At 39.2% G+C, this 16,324-nt stretch overlaps 1 protein-coding gene across 1 annotated transcript in view; it reads left to right on the plus strand.

The window, feature by feature from the left end:
* ESR2 (estrogen receptor 2) overlaps positions 1-16,324 on the plus strand; it is a 71,245-nt gene that overhangs the window by 15,877 nt on the left and 39,044 nt on the right. Inside the window, exons 3-4 of the mRNA XM_082734166.1 lie at positions 667-839; positions 11,668-11,784. Of these exons, the coding sequence (XP_082590292.1) occupies positions 667-839; positions 11,668-11,784 (290 nt within the window). The remainder of the gene's footprint in view (positions 1-666; positions 840-11,667; positions 11,785-16,324) is intronic.

Raw genomic sequence — 16,324 nt, forward strand, 5'->3', positions numbered from 1 at the left:
TCTTTCTCTTTTTCTTCTCCCTGCCGTCCCTGCCCTTCCAATGTCTCTCTAAACCAGAATATAGTATTCACTTCAATAAAACTTAAGAGTCCATTTGTTACTCCTCATAAAATTGTTTTCATTCTAGACCTTCATCTTACACCGCAGAATGAAAGATTTTGTTGCCCCATTTAAATGGGAACTCTGAAGGGCTATTTAGCAACACTTGGGAATGACTGAGGCTTGAAAATAGTTAGGTACATTTAGGCCCATCTGTGCAGTGTTGATGAATTCTAGCAACTACAGGAGGCTCCTGTACATCCTGCTCATGGTTCAGACCTGCGGGTGCGACTTGTCCTGGACACTTACTCCGCTCAGAGATGTGCAACCTGGCGGCTACCTCTAGCCGTCTGTGGTTACTAGTCTCATCCACGCTGCATGGATGGACATAGAACCACTTGTGGAACCACTTTCAAACATCAGTCATTCCCAACAGTGTGACTCTTCATAGATCTGATACCAGCAACAAAGGCTATGCTTGACCGGGTTTCCTGGAATTTATTTATCTTGAGCCCTGGAGGGCAAAGAGGTAAATTTGGCAGTGCTCATGCTATTTTTTTTTTTTTCCTAGAGAGTCCATCTTTTCTCTTAATGCTGTTTTACAATGAAAGTTTTCTTTGCCCCCAGAGAGACACTGAAAAGGAAAGTTAGTGGGAGCAGTGGTGCCAGCCCTATTACTAGTCCAAGTTCAAAGAGGGATGCTCACTTCTGTGCGGTCTGCAGCGATTACGCATCTGGATATCACTATGGAGTCTGGTCGTGTGAAGGATGTAAGGCCTTTTTTAAAAGAAGCATTCAAGGTACAAGACTATTGTTAGTTTCTTTAGTTTTCCGCTTTTGCTTTCAAATAATTTTGTAGTGACCTGGCAGAAATTTCACCATTGGCCTTTTTGGTACACAAAGTACTTGATGAGCAGTTCAGAGGACTGTGTGTGTTTGGGGATGGGGTGGATGATGGAGTGGATTATTTCAAGTGTAGAGCACCTTATTTTTATTTATTTTAAAAATATTTTTATTTATTTATTTGATAGAGATCACAAGTAGGCAGAGAGGTAGGCAGAGAGAGAGGAAGGGAAGCAGGCTCCCCGCTGAGTGGAGAGCCTGATGCGGGGCTTGATCCCAGGACCCTGGGCTGAAGGCAGAGGCTTTAACCCACTAAGTCACCCAAGTGCCCCGAGCACCTTATTTTTATTATTATTACTTTTAGATTTTTTTATTTGAGAGAGAGAGAGAAAGAGAGAGAGAACACAAGCAGGCAGAGAGGCAGGCAGAGGCAGCGAGAGAAGCAGGCTCCCTGCCGGGCAAGGAGCCCGATGTGGAATTTGATCCCAGGACCCTGGGATCATGACCTGAGCCAAAGGCAGCGGCCTAACCAGCTGAGCCACCTAGGCGTCCCCTGAGCACCTTACTTTTAATTGTGGATCTCCGCCCCAGAGTCCCAGAACTTGAATGGATCTCTTCCCACCATCACCCATCACTATCTTCTTGGGAAAAGATACGTAGTTACAACTCTTGCATATCTTTTGATTTGTGGTTACCATTAGGTTTATATGAATTACTATATCCGTAAGATGTTATATATTAAGTTTATGGTCTCTTAAATTTGAACTCATTCTTTACTCCTCCCCTACTTCCTTCCCCTGCTTATTTTAGATCTATGGTGTCATACTTTATATCCTTTTATTCTGTGAATCCCTTGACTGATTTTTTTTTTAAGATTCTATTTATTTATCAGAGAGAAAGAGCGCTAGTAAGAGAGAGAACAAGCAGGGGACAGGGAAAATCAAGCTTTGCACTGAGCAAGGAGCCCAGTGTGGGTCTTGGTGCCAGGACCCTGGGATCAAGATCTGAGTTGAAGGCAGATGCTTAACCGACTGAGCCACCCAGGTGCTCCCCTTGACTAATTTTTATAGATACATTTAATTTTACTGCTCTTGTGCTGTCTACTTTTCTTATTAACTGATTATGGTCTTTCCACTCAAAGAGTCCCCTGTACCATTTCTTGTAGGGCTGGTTTAGTGTTCATGAATTCCTGTAACTTTTGTTTGTGTGGGAAACTCTCTCTTTTTTTTCCCCTGAATGATATCCTTGCTGGACAGAGTATTCCTGGCTGTAGGTTTTTTTCTTTCAGTACTCGGAGTGTGTCATGCCACTCTCTTCTGGCCTGCAAAGGTTCTACTAAAAGATCATTTGACAAACTTATAGAATTTCCCTTGTATGTAACCATTTTCTTTTCTATTGCTGCTTTTCAGATTCTCTCTTTATCGCCACTTTTTGCCATTTTAAGTATTATGTGTCTTGGTGTGGACCTCCTTGGGTTGATTTTGTTAGGGGCTCTCTGTGCCTCCTGGATCTGCATTTCTATTTCCTTCCCCAGATTTGGGAAGTTTACAACTATTATTTCTTCAAATACATTTTCTGCCCCCCACCCCCGCTTCCCTCTCTTCTCCTTCGGGGACCCCTACAATGCAAATGTCATTATGCTTGATGGTGTTGCTTAGTTTGCTAAGTCTGTTTTCATTTTTCTCCCCTCTCCTGTTCAGCTTGATTATTCTCCATTACTCTGTCCTCCAGGTTGCTGATCTGTTCTTCTATTTCTTCTAGTGTACTATTTATTCCATCTAGTGCATTTTTGCCTTCAGTTATTGAGTTGCTCATCTCTGATTGGTTCTTTATTATGTTTTCTGTTTCTTTGTGAGGGGTTTCACTGAGGTTCTCCAGTCTTTTCTCCAGTCCAATCAGTATCTTTATGACCATTACTTTAAATTCTCTATTGGGTGGGGCGCTTGGGTGGCTCAGTGGGTTAAGTGTCTGCCTTTGGCCCAGGTCATGATCCTGGAGTCCTGGGATCGAGCCCTGTGTCAGGCTTTCTGCTCCACGGGGAGACTTCTTCTCCCTCTGACCCTCTCATGCTCTCTCTTCTCATGCTCTCTCTCTCTCACTCTCAGGCAAATAAATAAAATCTTTAAAAATAAATAAGTAACATTCCTTATAGAGAATTTCTTACCTGTTTTGTTTAGGTCTCGTGCTGTCATTTTGTCCTGTTCTTTCTTTTGAAACATGTTCCTCTGACTCCTCACTTTGTCTAGCCCTCTGTGTCTCTTTCTATGTGTTAGGAAAGTCAGCTACATCTCCTGCTCTTGTAAATAGTGGCCTTATGAGGAAGAGGCTCTCTCAGGCTCTGCAGTGTAATGTCTCCTGTTCACCAGACCAGAACTTCAGGGGTGTCGCCTATGTATGTTGTGTGCACACTACTGTAGTGGCTGAGCTGCTTGTGCCTTTAGTCCAGTTGTTTGCAGTGGTTCTCTTTGCCTTTTGTGGGCAGGATTTGGTCCCTGCATTGCTAATGGGCCAATCTGGAGCCACCTGGGGCTTGAGTAGAGTTAGATCAGGGAGCTAAACAGACCTATGGGGTGCAGGGGAGGGAAAGGGCACCCACCAGCTCCTTTGTTCCTAGAAACGTCTCCAATGATCCCTCTGCCTCCAGCACATACACTAAGATTCGTAAACAAATTTCCCTCCCATATACCGTAGGCATTTTTCAAGCTGCTGCTTTTATGCTGTATCTCCATGGGGGCTGTTTGCTGTACTCTCTTTAAGGGCAGAAACTCTGTTTCTTTTTGCTTTTTCAGCTCTCTCAGAGCCAAGCCTGCTGATTTTGAAAGTTCTACCTGTTAAGCCCCATTCATTGTAAGAACTCATAAAATTACCACCCCCCTCTGTTTTTCAAAGCCAAATGTTATGGGATTTCCTCTCACCTGGGTGAGTTCCCCATACTTGGGGTACCTGGTGTGATAGTCTGTTTCTTTCCCCTCTTCAAGCCTGCAGGTCCCTCCCTCCCATGGACAGTTCCATAGGTCTTTCCCCATGGTCTGTTTAGCTCCCAACTCCCTTTTCACCCTTCCTACCCTCTTTGGCATGGCCTCTTCTCTATATTTATCTGTGGAGAGTCTGTTCTGCCAGTCTTTAGGTCATATTCTGGGTTATTTACACTAATGTGTTATTACCTAGTTGTATTATCTAGTTGTATTCATGGGAAGAGATGAGCTTAAGATCTTCCTATTCTGCCATCTTCCCCAGAAGTCCCTAGTTATAATGCTTAAAAAGATAAAGCTTGGGGGAAAATGTGCTTGTTAGGAATTACAAAGATTGTTTCTCCCTTTGACTTATGTTTAATATTTGGCATGTGTAAGAGTGATGATGGTGGGATGGTTCCTGATAGAAACTAGAGGTTGGGGAAGGGTAGAATGTTAACAGTTAAGAGTTACCTTCCTGGAGACCCTGAAATTCACCCTGTATAGATAACCACTTATTTTTCCAGTATCTTCCACTTAGTAGCTCTATGACCTTACCTCCTAGCCTGTTTGCTCTTCTGTGAGATGGAAATACTTACAGAATTGTTCTAAAGGTGGAACGGGAGTGACTGGGTGGCTCAGTTGGTTGAGTGTCTGACTCTTGATTTTGGCTCAGGTCATGATCTCAGGGTTGTAGGTTTGAGCCCTGTGTCAGGCTCCATGCTCAGTGGGGCGTCTGCTTGAGCTTGTCTTTCTCCCTCTCCCCATATTCACACACACACACTTTCTCTAAATAAATAGGTAAAATAAATGGGTAAATAAATAAGCAACTTTTTATTTTTATTTTTTTAAAGAGTTTTTGTGAAAATATTTAGTCATTTATAAACATCATGCAAATTTAAGATATTCTAGCTTTTCTTCTAACTCTTCTGTATCAACATCTTTTCTTTCTTCTTTGTATTTTTCTTCTAATCCTAATCATATCGACTCCCACCTTCTCTAAAATCTTCATAGTTTGGTGGATCAGGGCGCTCTGCTATTTCCAAACTTAATTTTATTAAAAGAAAAAAAAATCACAGATAAAGGAAGCCTATGTCATCAAATATTATTAAAACATAAGTTGTATGGTTTGCTTATTTGTAATTTATACACAAAACTTTTCATTCTGAATTTAATATATTTAGTGCTTTAATATTTTTACTTATGATAATTGTAGTAGTAAACTATAAGGCCAGGCTTACTCTCCTGCTATTATGTAGTGAGAACAATTCAGAGTTCTAAAATTTAGAAAGAATAAAACAAAATTTAGAACTGAACTCTTGAGAGGATGACAACTCTGTCTTGTTGAGATTCCAGAATTTTATTCCTTAAGGAAATCTTGACCCAATACACCCAACTATATTCTTTGAAAAGGATCCTTTTCCCCTTGTTGTTGCAAAAAATCTCTACCTTAAAGTATCTTTGAACCCTTAAACTATGACTGATTATAATGACAGGGGAATTTCCTCTGCTTTCCACATTCCTTCCTACTACATGAGCCAAGAAACTATTGGGAAAGAGAAAGAAATGTCATATTCTAAGTGTGCATAAGGTAAAGAGTGAGTACTTTTACAATTGTTTACTATGTAAATGATTGTTTCTTTGGCCTCTTTGTATTTTTAGCATTCTCTCATATAAAATATGTTGTAGTAGCTAAAAATGGCCACCCAATTCTTTCTATATATTGAATGATGTAAGAAAGAAATGTATTTATCATCATTACTCATAATAAAAAAATCTCAATAATGGAGGCTTGGACAGAGGATATCTCAACACAATAAAAACCATATATGAAAAACCCACAGCTACCATCACACTCAGTGGTGAAAAATGGAGAGCTTTTTCTTCTAAGATCAGGAACAAGACAAAGATGTCCACTCTTACCACTTTTATTCAACATAGTGCTGGAAGTTCTAGCCACAGCAATCATACAAGACAACAAATTTTGTAAGGGAAAAGTAAAACTTTAATTATTTGCAGATGACATGATATTATATATAGAAAACCCTAAGGACTCCACCAAAACTCAGTAGAACTGATAAATGAATTAAATTGCACGATACAAAATTAATGAATGGAAATCTGTTGCATTTCTGTACACTAATAATAAAGTAGCAGAAGGGAATTAAGAAAACCATCTCATTTACGATTGTACAAAAATAATAAAATACCGAGGAGTAAACTTAACCAAGGAGGTGAAAGGCCTGTACTCTGAAAACTATAAACATTGATGAAAGAAATTGAAGATGACATAAACAAATGGAAAGCTATTCCATGCTCATGGATTGAAAGAACAAATATTGATAGTGTCCATGTTACTCAAAGTAATCCGTGGATTCAGTGGATTCCCTATCAAAATGTCAACAGCATCTTTCACAGAGCTAGAACAAATAATACTGAAATTGCTATGAAAGACTCTGAGTAATGAAAGCAGTCTTGAGAAAGGAGACCAAAGCTGGAGGTATCACAATCCCAAATTTCAAGATCTATTACATAGCTCTAGTAATCAAAGCAGTATGTTACTGGCACAAAAATAGACACATAGACGGATGGAACAGAATGAAGAACCCAGAAATAAACCCATGATTATATGGTCAAGTAATCCTCAACAAAAGAGGTAAGAGTGTATAATGGGGAGAAAACAGCCTCCTCATTAAATGGTGCTGGGAAAATAGATACATGCAAAAGAATGAAACTAGACCATTTTCTTATTCCATATACAAAAATAAACTCAAAATGAATTAAACACCTAAATGTGATACCTAAAACCATAAAACTCCTAGAAGAAAGCATAGGCATTAATCTCTCTGACATCAGTCTTAGCAACATTTTTCTCCCTCTCCTTTGTCTCCTGAGGCAAGGGAAACAAAAGCAAAACTAAACTATTGGGACTATGCCCAAATAATAAACTTTTGTTCAATGAAGGAAACAACAAAACAAGTCAATTTGCTGAATGGGAGAAGGTATTTGCAATGATATATGCATTAAGGGGTTAGTATACAAACTATATAAAGAACTTCTACTGTTTAAATATAATAGTAGCCCAATTGAAAAATGGGCAGAGAACCTGAATAGACATTTTTTCCAAAGAAGATCTACAGTTGGTCAACAGACACATGAAAAGATGCTCACCAGCACTTATCATCAGGGAACTGCAAATCAAAACCAGAATGGGATACCACCTCACACCATTCAGAATGGCTAAAATGAAAAACACAAGAAATAAGTATTGGTGAGGATGTGGAGAAAAGGGAACCCTCATGTTCTGTTTGTGGGAATGTAAATTGGTGCAGCTGCTGAGGAAAACCATATGAAGTTTCCTTAAAACATTAAAAATAGGAATACCAAATGATCTAATAATTCCACTCCTGGATATTTATCCAGAGAGAACAAAAATACTCATTCAAAAAGAGATGTGCACCCCTGTGCTTATTGTAGCATTATTTACAATAGCCAGGATATGGGAACAATTTAGGTGTCCCTCAATAGATGAACGGATAAAGAAGTTACACAATGAAATATTACTCAACCATAAAAAGGACGAGATCTTGCCATTTGCAACAATATGGATGGGCCTAGAAAGTATAATGCTAAGTGAACTAAGTCAGACATAAAAAGACAAATACCATGTGTTTGTTTTTTTTTAAGGTTTTACTTATTTGTCAGAGAGTAAGAGAGAGTGTGAGCACAAGCAGGAGGCGGTGACAGGCGGAGGGAGAAGCAGCTCCCTACTGAGCAAGGAATCCGATGTGGGACTCGATCCCAGGACTCTGGGATCATGACCTGAGCAAAAGCAGACACCTAAGTGCCTAGAGCTACCCAGACGTCGAAATACCATGTGATTTCACTTACATGTAGAATCTAAAAATAAAGCAAATAAGCAAAGATAGAAAAATACTCCAAAAGACAGACTTTCAAATACAGAGAAGAAACTGGTGGTTACCAGAAGGCAGTGTGGTGGGGAGGGATGGGTGAAATAGATAAAGGGGATTAAAATAAATAAGTCACAGAGATGAAAAGTACAGCATATGGAATCTAATTAATATTGTAAAAACATTGTAAGGTGACAGACGAGGACTATACTACATGGTGCGCACTGAGTAATGTACACAATTGTTGAATCAAAATGTTGTACACCTGAGCTTTTGTTTCCCAGAGTCGCCTGTGGTTTTACCACAGCTTGTTTGTCCTGGATTGTAATTCTCTTTTATTCCCAAATAAACCCATCTTCTGGTTAAAAAAAAAAAAAAAAAAAAAAAAAAAAAAGTTCTGCACCTGAAACTAATTTAACATTGAATGTTAATTGTACTTCAATAAAATAAAACGAAAAAGGAAAAAATAAATGTTTATCTTAGTCAATTTTCTCTACATTGTTTTATTTAAGATTATTCATTTTCATTGATTTTTTTTTAAATAGAGCTTTTTTTGCTCATTGAATTTGAGATTTAATTTATATATAGTAAGATTCCTCTATGATACAATTTTATGAATTTTGAAAATGAATGTACCCATTCGGCCACCACCATAATTAAGATCTGGAGTGTTACCATCAGCCCAAAAAGTTCCTGCAGGCCCATCGCAGCCAGTTTTGCCCTAACCTCTCAAGGCCTGGTAGCCATTGATCTATTTTATTTCCCTATAGATTTGCTTTTGGCTAGAATATCATATAATTGAATTGTAAAGTATATAACCATCTGTGTATCACCTCTTTCACTTATTATGATATTTTGAATAAAACTTCTGTGAACATTCATGCATATCCCTCTCTGTAGACCTGTATTTTTGTTTCTCTTGGGGAAATACCTAAGAGTAAAATTGCTGGTTGTAGGATAAGCCTGTGTTTAATTTTATAAGAAACCAGCAAGGGCGCCTGGGTGGCTCAGTGGGTTAAGCCGCTGCCTTCGGCTCAGGTCATGATCTCGGGGTCCTGGGATCGAGTCCCGCATCGGGCTCTCTGCTTGGCAGGGAGCCTGCTTCCCTCTCTCTCTCTCTCTCTGCCTGCCTCTCCATCTACTTGTGATTTCTCTCTGTCAAATAAATAAATAAAATTAAAAAAAAAAAAAAGAAAGAAACCAGCAAAATAGTTGAAACATGTTGTATTTCCAGCAATAACATATGAGACTTCCAGTCTTATATCCTTGTAAAAATCCTTGATATTGTCAGCTTTTCTTTTCTTTTTTTTTTGGTCAGCCTTTTTAATTTTAGATATTCTATTCCATATATAAGTGTGTCTTGTGGTATTGAGTGTCCTAGATTACTGATCTTTTTGAGCATCTTTTCATGTGTTCATTGATTTTTTTTCTATGATATATTAAGTTCTTATATATACTGTTTTATTCTGTTCTGCTGACATAGTTCTTCATTCTTATAAGTACCACATCATTTTAACTATTATAGTTTTATTTTTTACTTTTACTATTATAATTTTATAATGCATTTTAATACATACCAATATAATTACCTCCTATTTTTAAAGTGTTCTATTTTCTTTTGTTTACTTATTCATTTATTATTCATAGGAACATTAGAGTAATTTTATTAAGTGGCCTCCCATCCTTAAGTGGAGATTTTGTTAAACCCAGGAATTATTTTCAAAGGAATCTTTGTAATAGTCTTCACATCAAGAACATGTTATGTCTCTAGTTATTTAGGCCTCTCATATCTCTTCATACAGTTTTGTTAGTTTTAAAAAATATGTATCTGGTACATTTCTCAGTTGTATTTCTGTAAATTTCATTCTTTTGGGCTATTTATTTTATATCCATATATAATAGTAATACTATTCTACTCACTTTCATATTGGTATTTATAATAACCTTTTATCCTTGTCCTTTGAAAGTTAAAATCTATTTGCGTGCTGCTCATACAGTGCCGCTTTTTATGACTTTAGAGGCTGAGCTTTAAGAGGGAAGCTCTGACAGCTGGTAGGGTATGTAGAAGATTCTTATCTTGGAGGTACATGTTCTGTTACTTGGGACTTACTTGGCTTTGAAGTCATGAGGAATGTCCTGAGGTAACAGAACGCAAGGTCATTGCCAGCTGTTGAGGGATAAGCATGCCAGGGAGGGTGTGGGTGACAAACATTGCCCTATTGTTGAAATGACAACATTAGGAGGCTGAACTGAGCTGAAACTCAGATCTTCTGATCCCAAGTCCAGTGCTCTCTGTCCTCTCCATGCAGTTGTATATAAATGACAACAGATATTCAGACAGACTCGATAATTCTGCAGAGTCCAGAGATAACTGGTTATGTTTTAGATTATAAAAAGCACATTTTCCTATAAAGCTTTATATCTTAACGAATTAGCTACATTTTGCTTTTAATTTTGCTTTGAACTTTTCTCTGAGTTCTATTAGTATGGAATAGTGCGCTTCTCAGACTGTTGCATGGAACAAGAAAACCATTTTAATTATTTTTGGGGGGCGTGGGGAGCAGAGACAGAAGGAGAGAAAATCCCCAAGCAGACTCTGTGCTGAGTGTAGAGTCCAATGTGGAGCTTGATCTCACAACCCTGAGTTCATGACCTGAACAGAAGTCAAGAGTCAGATGCTTAACTGATTGAGCCATTTGGGTACTCCAAGAAAACCATTTTATTTTTTTAAAAAGATTTTATTTATTTGACAGAGATCACAAATAGGCAGAGAGGCAGGCGGCGGGGGTGGGGGGGAGAGTAGGCTCCCTGCTGAGCAGAGAACCCAACTCGGGGCTTGATCCCAGGACCCTGAGATCATGACCTGAGCCGAGGCAGAGGCTTAAACCACTGAGCCACCCAGGTGCCCCACTAAGAAAACCATTTTGATGTGTGAGGTAGTTCATGTAGTTTGAGGAGGACTTGTGTGTGTGTGTGTGTGTATGTATGTCAGAAGTGAATTCAGTTACCCTGAACTTCTTGCATAAGATATTTTCTAGGCTATTTTTATTTAGTGTGTTCATAACATTGTGTTTTCTGATTTTTTTAAGTAAAATGATCTTCTAAAATAAACTCCGAGGGGAAAAAAATGAACCTCTAGTCCCTTAAATGCTTATTGTTATAAACCTCTTTATAAAAACAAAAAGGATTACATCATGTATTATTCTTTTATTTATTTATTTTTCAGGGAGAGAGCATAAGCAGGGGGAGCTGTGGAGGAAGAGGGAGAAGCAGACTCCCCACTGAGCAAGGAGCCCAATGTGGGGACTTGATCCCAGGACTCTGGGATCATGACTAGAGCCCAAGGCAGATCCTTAACCCTGACTTAGCCACCCAGGTGTACCTGTGCCTGGATTCTTGACTCGTGGAAACAAGATAATAAATTCATTTGGTTTTAAGCTTATAGGCTTATTATACAGCGTGGAAAACTAAAACCATGACCTTAAGGAACTTACTGAACCGACCTAATGTGTTTTCTTTTGAAAAATGGGAATCTTATCTTTTTCTAGGGCAGGACCCTGGGACCCTGGGATCCCAGGACCCTGGGATCATGACCTGAACCAAAGGCAGAGGCTTTAACCCACTGAGCCGCCCAGGTGCCCCATGACGGAGACTATTTCTAATGTATCTCTTAAGAATTCAAAGAACATGTGGAAAATAGCCTATTAGTCAAAGAGTAAGATATTTATTATTTAAATATTCCTAGGTTTTTTGACTCCCCAACAAGGCACTTATGAGACCCAACTTTGGCTATTGTGCCTGTACCTGTCATTAAGAAGATGTCGCCTACCTCTTAGCTGAGTAGGATTATCAGTGTTGTTGACGAGGAAGATGTTTAATCAAAATATTGTAATAATAGCCTGCTTTCCCCTCCCCCGCTGTAGGACATAACGATTACATTTGCCCAGCTACAAATCAGTGTACAATAGATAAGAATCGGCGCAAGAGCTGCCAGGCCTGCCGGCTCCGGAAGTGCTATGAAGTGGGGATGGTGAAGTGTGGTGAGTTTTCGCTTCCCCTTTCATCATGTGTGGGCCATGCTGACCACTCTGTCAGACAGGACAGGCGGCGGGACTGGGGACAGGTAGCCTGCACGAGAGGAGATTTAGGACTTGGTCCTTATCTTCATGTATGTGTATGCTGTCCCATTGGAAGGGGCATTGATTTGTTCCCTATAAGTGCGGAGGACAGAGCTGAGGTAAACAGGAACAGGTTACAGGAGGCACATTTTGGCCCAGTGTAGGGAAGACCTTTCTTCTTCTCCTTCTTCTCCTTTTTTTTTTTTTTAAATTAACATATAATGTATTATTGGCCCCAGGGGTACAGGTCTGTGTAGGGAAGACCTTTCTACAATTAAGTGGTCTGACAATGCAATAGGCTACTGCATGATTCGAGAGCTCTGGCTACTGAAGTACGCAAATGGGTTGGATGACCATCTGCCTGAGGCCTTGAAAAGTCTAAGGAGAAAGTTCTGGTAAATGTTCACAGTGAAAGCTGTGACAAGAAAGTAGACTATCTGGTGGGTTACTTGGATAGCGAGGGGAAAGAATCATGCCCATTCCCTATTAGCTTTCTAGAGAAGATCTATAGAGGAGTCAGAAACATGGTAGAACTCTGGAAAGCACATAGGGCGATTCTGTTATGAAGGTATGTCTGCATATTTATGAATAAACATACATATGTGTGTGTGTCCACACATAGACACATACATCCATGAGAAACAAAGAAAAATGGGCACGTAAGAACAACAGCTGACAAGAATGCTTATTACATCCTGTTCTCTTTGAGATTACATTCTCAATAATCTCTTTGACATTACATCCTCTCTCTTTTTGATTCATTCATCTTCTATACACACTTGCTGGTTCATGTGCACTCACATCAGCTCTGCCTGACTCTGCTCTGTCAGTATTTTGCCTGTGGTTAGTTGTAATTTCTCTCTTTGTAACTATTTGAAAAATTTGAAACAAGAGTCTCTTTTCTCCCTGACAGTCTCTTAGGAGCTCTGCCTTTTAAACATTCTCTGTCCTTTTTTTAAAAAATGTGTATAATAGGTAAGACATCTCATCCAGCTATATCCTGTAGAGCAGAAGTTCTCTTATTTGATCACACTTCTCTGGCTTCTGAGAATCACTGAGGTTTTGTTTTCTTTGTAAAATACTCTGCCAATGCCCATGACCTCCCAGTGTGTACTGGTTACTCTCTAAAATATTCGAGCATTTCTATTCCCCTCTGCTTCAGTTATACCCTTATCGGTAACCAGTGGGCTTCTTCTAAAACCTGTTTCTACTTTCTGTAACTGTCAAATTATATAATTTAATTAGAATTTATGCAACCATATGAAATATGAGTAGGAAAAGACAATCATTTCTCTTTTTTAAAAGATTTTATTTATTTGAGAGAGAGCACGAGCAGGGGGAGAGGCAGAAGGAGAAGCAGACTCGCCACTAAGCAGGGAGCCCAGTGTGGGGCTTGATCCCAGGACACTGGGATCATCACCTGAGCCTAAGGCAGATGCTCAACCAACTGAGCCATCCAGGTGCCCCAGGATAGTCACTTCTTTGAAAGCTTTGGATAAAACTGTAAAGGAGGGGTACCTGGCCAGCTAGCTGACTCTTGATCTCGGGATCATGAGTTCAAAACCCATGTTGGGTGTAGTGCTTGCATTAAAAAATACCCCACAAACTGTAAAGGACTAGTAACTATTGAGTTAGGTATGAGTGAGATTGGGGGGAGGGGTCATGAACCTAGAAAAATTCTGAATTTGGATTGCTATGTGAGTGTCTAAGTTCTTGCTCTGTTTTAACGAAGCTGAAATTGAAAATTCAGAGATAGTGTATTACAGATGTGGCATATGTAGGAAATGCACTCGTGATTTAATTGGCGATGGTACTGAAGGAGAAAACCTTGGCCTTTTGACAAAAGATTGCAAATTGATGTTTCATATTTTAAGTTGAGCGTATTTTTTAAAAAGCGATTTATAGTTTAGTTCTAGGATAAGAACAATGTTACTGTCCTAGGGTCTGTTGGACAGCTAGCTATAGCCCTGGTGGTTTGGGACCAGGGCAGGAGCACCTGCATAATCCGCCTGCAGGGGGCAGTGTATGTGGCGGGAAGAACAAAAGGACAGGACCCCCAATGACCAAAACTCATTTTTTGTCTCATTACTTCTTGTGAACTGTGACTATGCTCAAACTTAACCTTTCTGGTCCTCGGTTTTCTTATCTCTGAAAAGAAGATACCTGTTTCCCTGGGTTTTGTGAGGAATGCATGTGAAGAAAGACATAAAGACCTAGGACAGTATTTGCAGCTAAATTTTAGTTTTCCTTCCTTTCTTTCTCCCTCTTCGAAAACTCATATAAATTATGAGAAGTTTTTTTTTAAATTTTTAATTTTTTATAAACATATATTTTTATCCCCAGGGGTACAGGTCTGTGAATCGCCAGGTTTACACACTTCATAGCACTCACCAAAGCACATACCCTCCCCAATGTCCATAACCCCACCCCCCTTCTCCCTTATGAGAAGTTTTAATGCAATACAGTCCTGCACAGGCAGAATATAAAGGTGAAGTTTAAAAAAAAACTTTCATGACACTCACTCAAAAAAATATTTGGGCCCCCACGACCACACCCCTTCAGCATTATCTATAGTAGCCAAGACATGAGAAAAACCCAAGTGTCCATTGACAGGTGAATGGATAAAGAAGTTGATATGTGTGTGTGTGTAAAAATGGAACGTTATCCAGCCATTAAAAAAAAAACAAAAACAGAAGCCACAAAGAAATTCTGCGTATGTGACAACATGGCTGGACCGTAAGGGCATTATGCTAAGTGAAGTAAGGCAGAGTTCTGAGAGAAAAAAATCTTTCACTTTCTTTCATCTCTCTCTCTCTTTCTTTTTTCTTGCCTTTCTCTCTTTATTTATCTATATGAAACGGTGGATCTGAACTTACTGTGGTAATTCCCTCACAGTTTATGTAAGCCAAACCATTGTGCTATATATCTTAAACTTATACAGTGATAGATGGCAATTATTTCTCAATAAAACTGGAAAAAAAATCTTTCATGGAAAAGAGAGCAGAGAAAGGGTCATTACATTTGGCCAAAAAGAAATTGGGTAGGGCTGTCTAAGAAAAAAATATTTTATTATCTTTGGAGATTGCAGAAAGGATGAGATGGGTTGACATGGAAACAGTTGGATATTTAACCCTTTACTGACCATTAGGAGTGAATTTTCTTAACAATGCCTCCCTTCTTGCCCAGCACTCTTCTTGTCTCCCCTCTCAATAAATCCTCCATTCATATTCTTTCTTCTCTCCGGGCTTAGAGGATTAGGAACCTCCCTCCCTCCCATCCTGGATCCTCCTGCATCATTTCATCCCCCCCTTTAGAAATTATGTCTCTCTGTTATCACCTTCTTCTTCTGCACCAATCTTGTGTTTTCTGTGGAAATATTAATATGGTGGATTAAATGGTGGGAGAGTGCTTATCCAGACCAACGTGAGGGATAAGGCTTCATTATAAGGATACACTGAAACGTACATAGCCAGGAGAAGAATCGGAATAGCCACATCTGGTCTGTATTCCTGTGTTGTGAGAATAAATCCACATCTTTCAGATGCCGTCTCTTGATTCATCTGCCGTATATACACATGAAAGGGGCTTGATAGGGAGGTAGTATAAAGCAGTAAAAGCACCAGCTGTGGATTCAGGCAATTGCTTGAGTTCATATGCTGCCTTCACTGTTTTCAAGCTTTTCCACCCTTAGCAGGTTAGTTGAGCTCTCTTGGGCCTGGTTCCTCCTCTGTGTCATGGAGATGATCATAGCACCTGCCCTCTAGGGCAGTTTTTGGAATGAAATAATCTATATACAATACACAATGTCTGACATGTAGAAGCTTTCCAGTACGTGTTAGCTCTCATTGTTATCATTTACCATTATTACCATTTTTGTTATCATTGTCATCACCGTTATCATCATCCTGTTTTTTGGGGGGACTATTTATCACTTTTAATATGGAGTACTTCTGTTTGGTGGCACTCCCCTTCAGGCTTGCTCAGAGGCACACTGGGTGACTCTGCCAAGATTATATTGGGAAAGCCATGACACTAGAAATGTCCTTGGTAGAAAACAGTGAGTTCCCTGCCAAGGGCTTTATTTTATTGATATTAGAATCCCTAGGACTCAGTACAGGGCCCAGTGTATAGGGCTTTGTAAGTGCAAGTTGGTCAAATTTGAGTGCATGGAATCAAACCTTTCTCTTTGTATGTAAACCCGTTTTGTAAACTCCTTTTCCTCATACACTCTACAAGAAGATGTGTGATCAGAAAGGTGCTTTTTTAAACCAAACATTTTGTTCCATTTTACCCTGGGGTTATAATTAATCTTAAATAATACCTAAAGCTCTCTGATTAATAAAATGAATAAAATTAATAAAATGAATTATACTTTAGGCTTTTAGTTTTTTCAGTAAAGAGCTTGATTTAATCATCTCTAGGTAGATAGAGCCCTTCCTTTTACTTTGATTAACCAAGGATA

Source organism: Mustela nivalis, assembly GCF_964662115.1.
Source record: "Mustela nivalis genome assembly, chromosome: 6".
NCBI lineage: Eukaryota > Metazoa > Chordata > Mammalia > Carnivora > Mustelidae > Mustela > Mustela nivalis.